At 54.7% G+C, this 13,760-nt stretch overlaps 6 protein-coding genes across 6 annotated transcripts; 3 read left to right on the forward strand and 3 right to left on the reverse strand.

Annotated features, from left to right (window-relative positions):
- Positions 1-1,871: 1,871 nt before the first annotated feature.
- On the forward strand, positions 1,872-2,181 carry J4E87_008457 (uncharacterized protein; the record flags this gene model as incomplete). Its single annotated transcript, XM_049380046.1, has 3 exons — positions 1,872-1,890; positions 1,937-2,088; positions 2,134-2,181. The coding sequence occupies 3 exons, from the start codon at positions 1,872-1,874 to the stop codon at positions 2,179-2,181; spliced, it is 219 nt and encodes a 72-aa protein (XP_049230315.1).
- Positions 2,182-2,272: 91 nt separating this feature from the next.
- Positions 2,273-2,776, reverse strand: J4E87_008458 (uncharacterized protein; the record flags this gene model as incomplete). The annotated part of the gene is made up of 3 exons (XM_049380047.1): positions 2,273-2,459; positions 2,507-2,661; positions 2,711-2,776. 3 exons carry the CDS (start codon positions 2,774-2,776, stop codon positions 2,273-2,275), a joined length of 408 nt encoding a protein of 135 aa, XP_049230316.1.
- Positions 2,777-3,539: 763 nt separating this feature from the next.
- On the forward strand, positions 3,540-4,052 carry J4E87_008459 (uncharacterized protein; the record flags this gene model as incomplete). Its single annotated transcript, XM_049380048.1, has 2 exons — positions 3,540-3,668; positions 3,720-4,052. 2 exons carry the CDS (start codon positions 3,540-3,542, stop codon positions 4,050-4,052), a joined length of 462 nt encoding a protein of 153 aa, XP_049230317.1.
- A 328-nt stretch (positions 4,053-4,380) lies between these two features.
- On the forward strand, positions 4,381-6,441 carry J4E87_008460 (uncharacterized protein; the record flags this gene model as incomplete). Its single annotated transcript, XM_049380049.1, has 1 exon — positions 4,381-6,441. One exon carries the CDS (start codon positions 4,381-4,383, stop codon positions 6,439-6,441), a length of 2,061 nt encoding a protein of 686 aa, XP_049230318.1.
- A 2,394-nt stretch (positions 6,442-8,835) lies between these two features.
- On the reverse strand, positions 8,836-10,673 carry J4E87_008461 (uncharacterized protein; the record flags this gene model as incomplete). Its single annotated transcript, XM_049380050.1, has 3 exons — positions 8,836-10,100; positions 10,260-10,283; positions 10,337-10,673. 3 exons carry the CDS (start codon positions 10,671-10,673, stop codon positions 8,836-8,838), a joined length of 1,626 nt encoding a protein of 541 aa, XP_049230319.1.
- Positions 10,674-10,911: 238 nt separating this feature from the next.
- On the reverse strand, positions 10,912-12,127 carry J4E87_008462 (uncharacterized protein; the record flags this gene model as incomplete). The annotated part of the gene is made up of 3 exons (XM_049380051.1): positions 10,912-11,347; positions 11,399-11,901; positions 11,951-12,127. The coding sequence occupies 3 exons, from the start codon at positions 12,125-12,127 to the stop codon at positions 10,912-10,914; spliced, it is 1,116 nt and encodes a 371-aa protein (XP_049230320.1).
- Between the last annotated feature and the right edge of the window lie 1,633 nt (positions 12,128-13,760).

Genomic DNA, 13,760 nt, shown 5'->3' on the forward strand with positions numbered 1-13,760 from the left:
TTGCTGTGACGTGTGTGTTGTAGATTATAGTTTGTGTGTGTGTTCGGAGGAGGGGGAGGTGGTTCGGACGAGGGATGTAAATGGTGTGAGTGGAAGTAGGGTGATTTGAGTATGCGATTTATGAGACGTGGAGCGGCAGTGGTTTGTCAAGTCTCAGCATCTCTTCAATCCCACCCCGGTCTCTCCGAACGAGGTATCTGCGTTCGAAGAAACACAGCAGCAACTAAGCCTCTCACATCAGCACATCCATGCCATTCTCATCTTCTCAACTTCGGCATCTTGACAAAGAAAACAACCTACGCGTGGAAGCGTCAATTCTGCGGCATTAGTGGGGGGAGTACACACAAGCAGCAAGTAGCAAGGGTCCATTCCGTTAGCGATGCTCTGCCCCACTTCCGTGGCTGTGGCTTGCAGTATGTAGCTGATCGAACGGATCTCCGCCGCTATTTCACGCATGCATACGACCAGTTTGTGTTGTTGTTGCTGTAGTTGATGGATGATGACTTTGCAGTGACAAATATTAGGAGGGCTAGGGGAGGGGAGAAAAAGGAATGGGGGTGTTGTATTGATTTGTGGTATTGATTGTGGTGGTTTGTAATTACTGATTAAGGCTATGGGGGTGTAATGGATGATAGTGTTGTCTGTGGTCTCTTGTTGAAGTGTTTCCTTAGCTATCCATTGCTGGGGTAGAAAAATACTGTCCTTGTGTCTTTGCTGCGGGGTCTTGCAATGGTTATGCAGGTTCTTGTCGGGCGGATGAAGGCTTCGGTTGCTGATTACAATGAGGCATGTCTGCGACCCGTTGGATACGAGACTTGAGCCTGGAGCACACAATGTCGTTCGTCATCTCGATCCGCCAAACGAAAAAGTTCTCGACATCCTTCAGGGTAGCGCTTTATACTGCGGCGGCAGTGATCTCTCGCTCTCGTTTGCTGATAGGACTTGAAGCGGTATTGCGACAGTCGTAGAAGATACCTCTGACTTTGGCTGATAGGGCGGCGGCGCTTCTCCACGCTCGTCCAGTCCCTCAGTTGGGCGAAGCAGAACAGAATTGGTGGCCCCGTATCGTCCGTGTAGCAGCCTCCGCGTACCAGGCCAGGCTTCCACGTCTCTTGCCACTGCCTGTTGCCCGTTTCGAGGCCAGAGCGCCCGACGACGGACTTTGCGGCGGTGGATGAGCCATATTGCGACAAGGATGAATCCCGCGAGGACGCCGAGGAGGAGGAAGTAGTAGTTGAAAAAACTGGCGTTTTGGCGTTCTTCTGGGTAGAGTTCGGCGTCGTTATCGTCGTCGTCGCGGTGGAAGATGCTTGGTGCAGTCGCCGAGGGCGCTTCCGCGAGCAGACTGAGGTAAACCATAGCCGTGGGTTGTACTACAGTGAGCGTAGTGTGGGTATCGAGTGGAAATAGCGAAGCATTCGTAAGGGTGCCCCAGTGAATGATTCGTACGAGGGGCGAAGGTAGTGATTAGGGCATGGGCGAGAGGTTAGTGAAGAATGGGCTGTTCGCGGTTGTATCGCCTGCATTGCCCACATCGTTTGCTACTTCTTCAAGTAGCTGGTGAAGGAGGCGCGAAGGAGCCATCTTTGTGTGGCATCTCATGCCAGGAAGAAATTGAACAGGTCTGCAGCCTTCATCATGATAAAGCTGAACGACCTGAAGCGTAGAACGACGTTGGAGTATCGATCTTGCGTGTCTTTATCATTGCAAGGCGAGAGTGTGGAAGTGATGCAGCGGAGGCCTCGGAATGGCGTGCTGGGGCTTGCAGATGATGGCGCCAAGCAATCGCGTCAGTTGCGCGCTCGCACCCTGTTGTCCAGTCTTCTACTTCAGCCCACCTGCACCCCGCAACCTCGCATCTACTCCCCAACATGGTCAAAGCTATCAGAGGTATGCCACGCCTCTCCCACCAATTCTCACGATACTGATCTCACAGGCACGCTCGTCAAGTGCGACGCTTCCATCAAAGCCATGCTGGTGGACATTGACAGCAAGAACAACAACGAATACATCATCGAGGAGCTCGACGAGGAGCACATTCTGGTCAAGGAAACGAGGATCAATGAGCTCAAGGCTCGTTTGAATCAGGTAGGTGTCGTATTCATATGGTGTGGTCACTACTGACAGTCACAGATGATGAGAGAACGCTTGAAGGAACCAGAGAGTTCGGACTCTGAATAGACGTCTGGCTTATGGCTTAGTCGTAACACGATCAACCTTATTCGCGCCTTTCTTCCCTGCTCTCGACCGCTCGACCGTCAACCGCTCGTCCTTACATGGCCGCCTTCTGCGCCGCGCTCTCCTGGGAGCCTACCCACTTCGGCCTGTGGTCGACGTACAACTCGGCGTTCATCGTCATGTTGTCGAGGATCTTGGTGTCGTCAAGAGTTCCGACCTTGATGATGCGCTTGCCGGCAAAGGTGTCACCTTGGCGCCACATGGTCGAGCCACAGTCGCCGCTACACGAGGTCAGAACAGGACTCGCTATACCGTAGCGAATACATACCAGAACATGGAAGTCACGTCGTTTCCACTGTCGCCCTTGACCGTGTGTGCCTTTGGCGTACCCTTGGTGACCTTGAAGCCCTCGTCCGAGTAGACGGCGTTGGTTGAGTAGGCGGATCCGGTGATCTTGCGGCAGTCAAGGCAGTGGCAGAGAATCTGCGTATGTCGTCAGCAGCAGAAGGAGAATTGTCCGGATACCACCTACGTTGCCTCCGCTCTCGCCCTGCACCTCGTAGCGAACGTTACCGCAAAAGCATCCTCCGGCAGGCATCTTGATAAGTTGGTGGGGTGGAAAGTTGGTTGGTGGTTGGTGGAGTTGTTTAGGTTGTGAAGGTTGCAAGACCAAGTGTCGTGTTGGACTGCCTTCACCTCGGGCTTTATACTCGAGTTCCTACCCCGCTGTATCGATCGTCAACTTGGACAAGAAGCGCCCTACGCATCCAAGTTCCCCACCACTGGCCTAGCGCCGAGGCCTGATTCGGTTCACTTTGCGAGGGTCTGCCGCCGACGCATGACGGGTAGAGGGAAGCCGTCCGCTTATGCTGCTTATGGTTGAGGGGCATGTTTGCTGTCATTGGCAGTTCTAGGTCTGGCCATAGTTCTGGTCGGGTTATGATACTTTGCTTGGACGAGGGGCAATTCCAAATCAAACACTCTCACACCCATGCGGACCGATTGACAATTAGAATGTTTGCTTGAGCCGACGATGCCGACTATGCCGCACGGCTGTGGCGTGAGACCGGTGCTTACTGAGAACAGTGTACCTTGCTTTACTAATTATTCGAGAAGGATACACTGCGCATGTGTGTAAGCCACAGTTGAAGAGCTATGACGTTGCCAGACGGTTTGCGGAGCGGGGTTTTCCCAATGGGGTTACGGCTGGTTGAAGCACGTGAATTCGAGTCAATTTGGCGTTTGCGCGCAGCCCGACCTCTACCTGTGCACTTAGTGAACACTATGCGATGGACGACCTCGCGTTTTGATCAACCCGGGTCGTTGATCGCCTCTACTTCATCTACAACTGCCTCATCGACATGGCCGGCAACGCACCCAATGTCTGGACGCAGATGAACTATGTCCCTCCCCGCGGCCAATGCAATCACAAGCCATCTCTCCTCGCCGCGAAATGCCCGTGTTTGCGCTTCATGTTGCATCCGCTGAAGGTAAGCCTGGATACCTCACGCCGCCGGTCCATTAGCTAATCAGCATTCCAGTCGTCATCCTCATACGAATGCGACGGATGTGGCCACCACGCCTCCTTCCACACCATGGAGAACAAGACCGAAGACGAGATAAGGAAGCGCTGGGAGGTCGAGGCGAAGGAGCGCAACGAGCAAGAAGCGCAGCAGCCGCGGCCGAAGAAACGGGTACGGGCGATTGAGTACAACAATGAGGAAGGGGTGGAGGACATCTTCAACGAGCTCTTGCTGCAAGAAGCTAGGACCAAGAAGGCTGCGCCCAAGAAGAAGACGGGGAAGGCTGCGGGGACTAGGGCAAAGGGAAAGATTAGTGAGATTCTCGAGGATGATGTGGTGGAGTTGGACTGAGCTGGGACACTGGAGATGGAGATGGAGATGGAGCTGGCGTTCAGGTTTTGGGCTTAGGCCAGGCGTCGCGATATGATACCCCGCCCATATATTTGTGCTTTACACATGGAAACATATTCAGTACTTTGGCAGCATGCATTTCTTGAGTTGGGGTGGTCGTCCTGTCCTGCTTGGGACGCCAAGGCCCAGCAAACCGAGGGCGTACCTTGGGCGCAACACCTTTCCTACTCGCTTCATGAATATGCACGCAACATGATATCGTAACACCCACCCTCACTCGACTGCATAATTAATCCACGCAGTGCCTTGCGCACTCTCCACGCCCATCATGGCCACGCCAACGCCCAAAGACAAAGAAACGCCCTCGCGACACCTCAATGCCTTCTCCTCGCCCGCCCCACGCAGCGTCCCTCCCTCCGGTAACATCAACATGATGTCGTACGACTCGCCCGCGGTGCTTAACATGCTCAACGACGTCGCGAGCTCGGGCATGGGAGGTGTGGGCATGGGCATCACCATGAGCGGGCTGGGCATGTCCAGCTTGGGCATGAGCGCAAGCGCCATGGGACGCGCCGACGAAGCAGAGCGAAGCCGCAGACTGCGCGAAATCATAGACATCATCGGCAAGAAGCCTGGACGCGTCAGCGAGCAGGGACTGCTGGCCCTCTGCAAGAAGATGGACATACCGTGCGAGAAGCACATGGACGAGGCAGGCACCTGGAGTCTCTTGATCGGCGACGAGGCCCTGTGCGACGTCACCTTCAAGAACGACGAGATTGTCAGCGTCAATCTCCAGACGGGGCTGGACGAATCGAGAGCCGACCTCAACTTCGGCGCGACGGGCTCGGAGATTCTCGTGCGCAGCTTGAAGCCTCTGCCCGGCCAGAGCAAGCTGAACGTCACGCTCGAGCGCTTCTCGGAGAGCTTGGAGAAGCTGCTGACGCTCGATAAGCTGGGCTCACCGCAGAACGGCGGGGTCAGTTGCTACAATGCGATTGCGGGAGTCTACACGAGCCTCCGGAAATTGTTTGAGCATGAGAAGAAGACGGAGCTTGCGAACAGGAAGCCGGACGAGCGGTTCAGGACATATAGGGCCGAGCGCGAAGTGCTGTGCAAGAAGAGCGGACGACCCAGGCTCAACGGCGGATCGTGTCTCGGTCTGAGCCTGGAATACTGGATGGATGGACGCTTGCAGCTAGATGGGCCGACCGAGTCTGCCTCGTACCCGGAAGACCATCGCTGGAGTCGCAACAAGATGTATTCCCTGACCATCGAATGCGAATCCTCGCCCTCCACCCTCTACACGCCCATCCGCATCTCCGACGACTGGATCAGCGACGCGGTCGAGAAGTCAGCCGACGCAGACGCAAATGTCTCCCTAGACAACATGCTGATGAACGCATCCTCGATAGACTGGCTCGACCCCAAGCCGACCTACCTCGAACCCCCCGAGCAGACCGACGATGCCATGAACCTCGACTCCGCAGCTGGACGCCTCCCAAATGTACGCTTCGTCGCCAAGTTCAACCCCCCTCTCGTCGTACCGCTCGCTGTGCACATGCAGCTCTACCAGATCGTTGGCATTGAGCCTCGCACCGACGACTTCCGTCCTACCACATTCGCAGGCCTAGCGCTGAGGCCAGGCGAGGTAGATCCAGGCATGTCCAACACAACCGGCGACCGTACCCATGAGATACGCAGCTCGCGAAAGGTTCTAGTACTAGAGCAAGACGCATCGGGAAACGACTTGGACAGACGACACGACATGAGTCTCTACATACCCAAGCTAGAATACAGCCGCACGCTAGAAAGCCTGCCCTTCAGCCATCCAAAGCAACTGGTTGAGATGCTGCCCGTGCTAAGACAGTACGCGCACGTCACATCACTCATACGAGACTGCTTCTACCTCGCACCCGAAAAACCCGTTCCCACCCACAAGCTCGGCCAGCAATCTACACCAACAGCTGCACCGCAGACGTCCGCGCCGGGAGACCTGCCTCGCCTCCAACTCGACGTCACACTAAGCTACAACCCGCCCACACCACGCTTCACCCTGCACGTCCCCCACCCCGAAGCCGTAACATCTTCGCCAGACGTAGCAGACCTCATATCTAATCTCCTCTCCTCCCCCTCCACCCCCGTATCCACACCAATAACATACAACGCGCCCCTCGCCGTCACAATCGATATCCATCCCAACGGCGAGCTAGTCGTCGTCGAGCAAAATATCCACGCGCACCACGACAGTCTTGGACAAGCACAAGCGCAACTAGAGCTCTTCGACAAGAGAACGAAGACGCTGGCTAGGGTACTAGACGCAGCGGATGATCTGGGCGTCTGGGCTGAGTGGTTGAGGAAAGAGGCGCTGAGGAGTAAAAAGAAGGATTAGGTGGACTTTCTGCGTGGACCGGAGGTTTATCAGAGTGAGGAGGAGATGGCAGACTGGCGGGCTTGGGCTAGGCAGAATGGCTGGGATGGGGAGAGGTGGAATGCAGGAGGGGATGGGGGGATGGGTGGGGATGGTCGGATGAGTGATCAGGTGGCATGGGCCTGGAGCACGTCCTACGCGGGACAAATGCGACACTTTTGAGAATTAGATGGGTGGGTGGGGGAGGAGGAGGGGAGGAGGAGGGAGGGTGGTGGATGTAATAGGAAATGGGTGTGAGGTGGATGAGTAACTGGGGCGTAATCGTAGCAGTCCCATCATATCTTCCTTAAATCACACTTACAGCTTCACTCCACATGGGTGGGTGGGGGAGGAGGAGGGGAGGAGGAGGGGTGATAGTGGATGTCCTGCATATCTCTTACATGATGGATCTTCCATCTTAAACACCATACCATCAGTCATCCTACTTTAAAGACCTAGAGTTTAGACTCACCCCCCTCCCTCTCCCCCTCCAGCCTAAACACCTTCCCCGGATTCAAAATACCCCTTGGATCCAAACTCCTCTTGATCCCCCTCATCACATCCACACCCTCACTCCCTACCTCCTCCTCCAGCGCATCCCTTAATTTCATCCCTATGCCATGTTCGCCCGTTACTGTGCCCTCTAAGCTAAGCGCCAGTCGAGCGATATCCATGATTACGCGAATTGCGGCGGAGTAGTGAGAGTGGGGGCAGATGATGCTGGAGTGCACGTTGCCGTCGCCAATGTGGCCGACGTTGGCGCAGAACCAGGTTGCTTGATTCGCAGCCGATGCCTGGCTAATGAGGGATTGGGTTCCGGCGACGAGGCGGGAGAGATTCGAAATAGGAACCGCGCAATCGCTGTGTAAGAAAAGATCCGTATCTTTCTTCTTCATAGCAAGAAGAGCAGTACCCATGCATTTTCTGGCTCCCCAAACAACATCCATCTCGTTCCGTTGATGCGTGATTTCCACGCTAGACGCACCATGCGTTCTACATAGCTCTTGCATGACATCGATCTGGTCTTGCACACTATTCATCGACGGCCCCGCAATCTTAAAAAACAGCGTCGGCACCTCTTCAAACCTGCGCGCGGGTGCAAGACCAGACACATTAACACACTGCATCTGCGGCCCATCCGCCAACTCCAGTGCTTCAAGCCGATGCCCTAGTTTCTGCAACGAAACAACAACATCCACACCCTCTTGGAACGTCTTGAACGTGGCTAGACCGACATGCAAATTCCGCGGTATCGGCGCAAGACGCAACACAGCTTCTGTAACGAGCGCAAGAGTGCCTTCAGACCCGATGACCAAGTGCGTGAGATCGTACCCGGCAGATGTTTTCCGCGGTCTTTTGTGTGTTTTTATGATGGTGCCGGAGGCGAGGACAAGGGTTAGGGAGATGACGTTTGAGGCCATGGTGCCGTAGGCGTAGGCGTTTGTTCCGGAGCAGGACATTGCTATCTTGCTTGCTGTAAGCAAGACACCCATCGGATTGGCATGAATTGATACGTACCATCCCCCCTATCCTCGCCCCCGGCGCAGGATCAACAGGGAAAAACAACCCCTTCTCTTCCAAACTTTGGTTCAGTTCAACCCATCCCACCCCCGGCTGCACAACAACATCCATATCATCTTCATGCACCGCCACAATCCTGTTCATCCGCTCAAAACTTATACATACCCCTCCTTCACTGTTTCCTAGCGCTTGGCCGAAACTAGTGCCGCCGGAAAAGGGTGTTACGGCTATGTGGCGCTCGTTGCATGCTTTTAGCACAATGGATGTTTCGAGGGTGGTTTGGGGGAAGAAGACTATTAGAGGTGTGTGGGCGGGGGGCGCGGGGGACCAGGGGGTGTTGGATTTGCTGTTGCGGGTGGAGAGTTCGAGGGTGTGGGGGATGTTGTGGGGGGTGAGTGAGGAGAGGAGGTTGTGGATGTTGGGGGCGGAGTGGTCGTAGGTGGGTGGTGGCATGGTGACGGGAAGGAAGGGAAGTAGGATAAGTGAGGGTTGGTGATGTTAGACTATGTTGCTAGTACTAGATGTCATGAAATTGAAATTAAGGACATTTGGAGCATGTTGAGGTGCAAACGAGGTTGCCGAGGCGAAGTCATGTCTTCGGAATCAGTTCCGCGGGCAAACAGTGCATGCAGCAGCTGCCAGGGTGGATACGGCGAACATGGCAAACCTCAAGACGGCAACAGCAAGGTCGAGCAAGCCTTCTGCAGTGTGTAGGAGCCTGAAGACACCTCGCCATAATCTACACTTGTGATAAACCTTCCTAATCGGGTAATAACGCAATGTGGAGGTTTGCCGCGCTTTTTGAAGATTGTAGAAACATTTCCTATCTGTTGACAACGCAACAACATCCTGCCATTACAACTTCGCAGTGTCCTTCGCGTCGCCGGTAGCGCCAGCCGCCTTCAGTGCATTCCACAGTCTCAAGCCTTCCTCCAGTCGAATGTCTTCTTCGATAGCGACATTCCCATCGCTCTTCAGTGTCCTCAGTTGCATCGCATGCTGCGTACCCCAGTCCATTTCTTCACCCTTCAAGAACCTGCTCAACGGTTCGTGAAACGTCTTCAACGCGATCTGCTTCTCCTCTCCAGTCAGATTGCTTCCATTGCCCCAAAACCATATCGCCATATCAGACCCGTGACTTGCACCAAAGTGCTTAGGCAACTCTTTATCAACACACTGCGCACGCCACTCGATGCGATATCTATGAATGAGATCTCCAGCGCCATGCTTGACCAACGCATTCACCATTCCGCGACGCAGTGCGTGTATCTGGACATCAGCGTAGATGTGACCGAAAGCCGCCTGCCAGCTCGAGTACTTTGACGGTAGTTTGCGATTGGGAAAGTAGTGCGACATCAACACCTTGCAAGCTTCGCGAGGATAGTCAGCTTCAAGACGGTACAGCATACTGTCGAAGCCCGGTGTAGGCGGTCGCCAAAGACCGTAGACATGATGCTCGTCGCTGCACTCGCCAATAATGAGCTTGACGTTGCGCCGTTTCATGCGCTGAGCATAAACACCATTCGACAGTTCTTCAAGAAGCCCATGCCGCACAAACTCCCCATCAGTAACAGCGCGAAACTGATGAAGCTTGATCCCGTTACTCGCTTCCACAATCGCCCTTGGACTCAACTCACGAAGTCGTGCCAACTTCTCAGCTGGCGATTTCGCCGAATCGATACCCAACGCCCCCAATAGCTCATCAAACTGGTCCTGCGCCTCTCCCAAACTCTTCGGTTGCATACCCGGCCCATTCGACAGCATCAACGCCCTCTTAACAACCGCCTTCTCATCGGCGCAACCGAGATCGTACGACAGCTGATGGAACACCGAGTGCGAACCCGCCGAGTAACCCCCGACAGTAATATTCGCGGCGTTCCCACCAAAATAGCTAATATTCTCATACGTCCACTGCAAAGCCATGCGCTGATCCCAGAAGCCAAGATTAACGCCAAAACCATCAGTAGCAGGACACGAGTCGATCAGCTCTTTGGATGCGAGAAATCCGAATACGTTTAGGCGGTACGCGGGAGCGACGACGACGCATTGGATGGGGGACTCGCTGAGTAGCGCGCGGAGGTCGAGTCCGTTCGGGCTACCCCATTGCAGGAACCCGCCGTCTAGGGCGCGTTAGTGCGGATCTACCACGTGGTGCCAGAGTTTATATCCCGTGCCAATGTGCGCCAGCCGAGGATCTGCCCCGAATGCTGTCTGCCGTGAAACGGCGATGGCCAAGCACTAAGAAGTTACGAGTGCGAGGAGAAGAAATGATTACTTACGGATCCAGAATAGTACCGGCCAACCTCCCCGAGTCAGCTTTCAATTGGTTGAGGTCGGGTAGAGTCAGGGACATTACCTTCTGCTGGCGATGGCCCGGCTGGAATCCAGATGTTGGTTTGCAGGCAGTCTTCGTCCCAGGCGGGCTCGTCAAGGGTCTCCGTGTTGGAGCCTGGCTGCGGACATAGGCCGCAGCCGCCTGTGTATCGTCCTGGGTTCGCTTTTGTGCCGTAGCGGTAGCATGGTGGGAGGGACCGCGGCTTTTGGAAGCGAAAGGGGCCGACGGGTGGGAGTGCGTATGGGACGCCGCCGAAATAATGACACTGTGCTTGGCTGTCGCTGTTGAGGTACGTCAGGCCCTCAGCGAAGCCACGAAACTGAAGATCGCGACGATATGGTTTCGACGGCTTCGACATGTTGATGAAGGTGATGTGTGGTGCAGAGGAGGTTGCTGATCAACGCATGTACCTCGGCTAGATGTGAGACAGGGATCTGCGGCACAGCCCCTGATGTTGATCATGATGACCATGGGAGCGGGATTATGTCCGTGAGCACGCAACGGTGCGGGAATGCATTCCCGGTATTGGGTAGCAGCATGGTTTGAAGATCATTAATTCATTATCATTACTATGTGCTTCTGTATAGAGAAGCGTTTTAAGCCCACTCGGTATGGTCGCGCGACGCTATACTCTTGCTGTCGGCTGTCACACTGACATGTGTAGTCTTCATGATCGCGTGATCGGAGCCTTTCCTCTCATGGCTCGCCTCGTCTGGCAGTATGCCGAGCTCACTGTCATCGTCCGTCTCGTGCTTCGGCTTTGAAGACCTTCCGCTGACCTGGGGCCCTGATACTTGGAGCGCATAGCTTTGTCGCGATCCCTTGCCTGATCCTCCTGTGAGACTGGTTGGGAGCACTTTGCGGAGGACGTTCTCGAATGTTTTGCGGAGTGGTGGTAGCGAAGCAGTGAAGGCGCCAACGAAGACTTCGGCAATGGCGAAGATGCTGAGGTTGACGGAGGAGTAGGTTGGATCTGGCGATTCGTTCAACGACTTCATCTCGTAGAGTTTGAGTGCAGATATGGTGGTGGTGCTGAGGAATATTAGTGATGTGAGCAAAATGCCTGGCGACGAGACAACTTACATGAGACCACACAGGAACACTGCGCGCACGCCCCAGATGGTCCGCTTCGGAAGTTGCACCCTCGCAATGTAGATGAGCGGCGCCATAGTGTAGAGAAGGTCAGTCGCGATGTTAACCGCAGCGCCGGAGTATCCAGAGATGACACGCGGCTTCGCGTCCCAGCAAGAGCCTGGCTTCATTCCGGAGACATCCCAATGCTTGGTGTATGGAGTGCATTCGCCGAACAGGATGACTGTGGGAAAGACGAAGTTGACGCCGAGATGGATCACGACGGAAGCCCAAATGATGATCCGAAAGGTTCGCGAGAAATCCAGCATGAAGATGTAGGCGCACACACTCAGTTTTATCAAGGCCATGCCGTACAGATTGAGCAGCTGACCCACCCAGAGGAAGTAGAGGTACGTTTCCATGTTTTGTGGTGTCAACATAGGGTCCCAGACGTGCCTGCCCGCCCCAACTTCAGCCATCTTGTAGCAGCATGCTGCGCCTGCGACAGCTATAACCTGAGGCTGATTAGCAAATGCTGGAAGCTCTTGCTTGATCGCGACTTACATGTCCCGTCCATAGGAGGTGATCGGTTAGTAGGAAGTAATTCCTATTCCTCCAGTTTATGCCCAAGCGGAGTAGAACGAATATCGAGCTGAATATGATCAAAGCGATGATGGGTATCTTGAGCGCATTAGAGCGGTCGTCCAAAGGAAGCCCCTCCGGTGTTGTGGGTACACCCATTGCGGATGGAAGAATGTAAAGAGGATGAGACACGGAAAGATAAAGATGCCCAATGAAATTGGCTGACCGGAAACCTCTCCTCGAAATGAGCTTCTGCTGATCACCTGAAATGCTATGCAGGCTGATGCAGCAACGGGCCGGGTGGACGTGCTGTTATAATTGCTCTGTTAACGTTCTGCAGATAGCCAGACATAAACGGCGGAGTGGCCGACCGATGTCAAACTCAGCCAATCCCGTAAGACGCAACGAAGCATGCAGGAGGCGGTTAAACCCTATTCCTACGACTGTGCGCCGAGGACTAGCGCACATCACCGTGGCAGGTCGTTAGTCAGGATGCGTTCATGCTCGGACATCGTGGTCCAGATCTCCACTGATCAGCTTGAACGAGGCAGCCGAGCCGCAAGGCTCTGCAGATCAAACATATCTCCTCCTCCTCTCGCGGAAGCCCTGAAAGAGCCAGAAGCGCACGGTCGGGACACCTTCCACAGCCACTCCCAATTTGTCTTCTGGAAACAAACCCAACCAAACTCTTGCATGCTGCTAACCCACAGCCCCGAGATTAGGTTCATCGTGAGTTATGAGCGGAGCCAGCAAGCACGACATCTGTCACTCGGTTAGCCGTCGTGGCATGGGCTAAAAGGTTATGATGCGCGCCGTTGCACGAAGGTTTAGCTCAGGCGGGCGCAGATGCCAGGCCATCAGGCTTGAAACGGCCTTGTCGATTAGTATGGCTGAGCCACGGAAGCGGAGTGGGCACGCAGCGAGAATATCGAGTGTCCATCAGTTCGAGCGCATCGGATACCGCTTGCACTCTTCATCGCGAGCAGCCGACGCGAAGTCTCTGTGACGATGTCATATTCAGTGAACGGGCCGAACGGGCGCGACAGAACCGGCCTGTTGCTCGCTCTTCGCTACCGCAATAATTCTAGTACAACGTGGGTGCCCGCAGCAGGAAAGATTGACAAGCGACGGTTGCTGAGCTCGTGAAGTTAGTGATGCCGCCAGGTTTCTGTCTTTGTGTACCTAGCTAGTGTCAGATAGGAGCGCGCCATTCCCGATTGAGCCATCTCCGGCCGCCACCGATAATCTAGACGACTGCAAAACCTAAACACTCGTACGCCAAAGCATAACAATCGACCTAATGACGACCCGCAGCAGCGCGACAGCAGGATGAGCACGATGGAGATTTTCACCAGTACGGCTCTTGCAACATGACAGCCGTGGCCCCTGCATTCCCGCGGCTGTACCAGGGGCCGCCGCTTCGCCATCACCACACCGTCGGTCTCGCCCTTTGAACTATCGACTACTATGTGGTTCGCACGACAAAGCGCTGCACCATTCAGGGTAAAACCTCCTCAGCTCGCGTGGCGCACGTCATACGACGATGCACGTGGTTGTTACGGCGGGAGCTGATAGTCGACGCCACGTTAGCTGTACTTGCCAGATATCGATGACTACAGCTCTAGGCTTGTCGATAGCCGGGCAGATTGACAGGATCACCAGGCTTACCGTTTCTAGTCGACTACGGTTATACTTTTCAGCAAGGTTTGCGGATCTCTACGTTGTTCCCGTGCAGAATCGATCCAAGAACCCGGGCAACATGCTACATTGAGCACTGTAGAGTCTGGTACCT

The sequence above is a fragment of the Alternaria ethzedia genome, assembly GCF_023757985.1.
Source record: "Alternaria ethzedia strain BMP 0044 chromosome Unknown scaffold_26, whole genome shotgun sequence".
Taxonomy (NCBI): Eukaryota; Fungi; Ascomycota; class Dothideomycetes; order Pleosporales; family Pleosporaceae; genus Alternaria; species Alternaria ethzedia.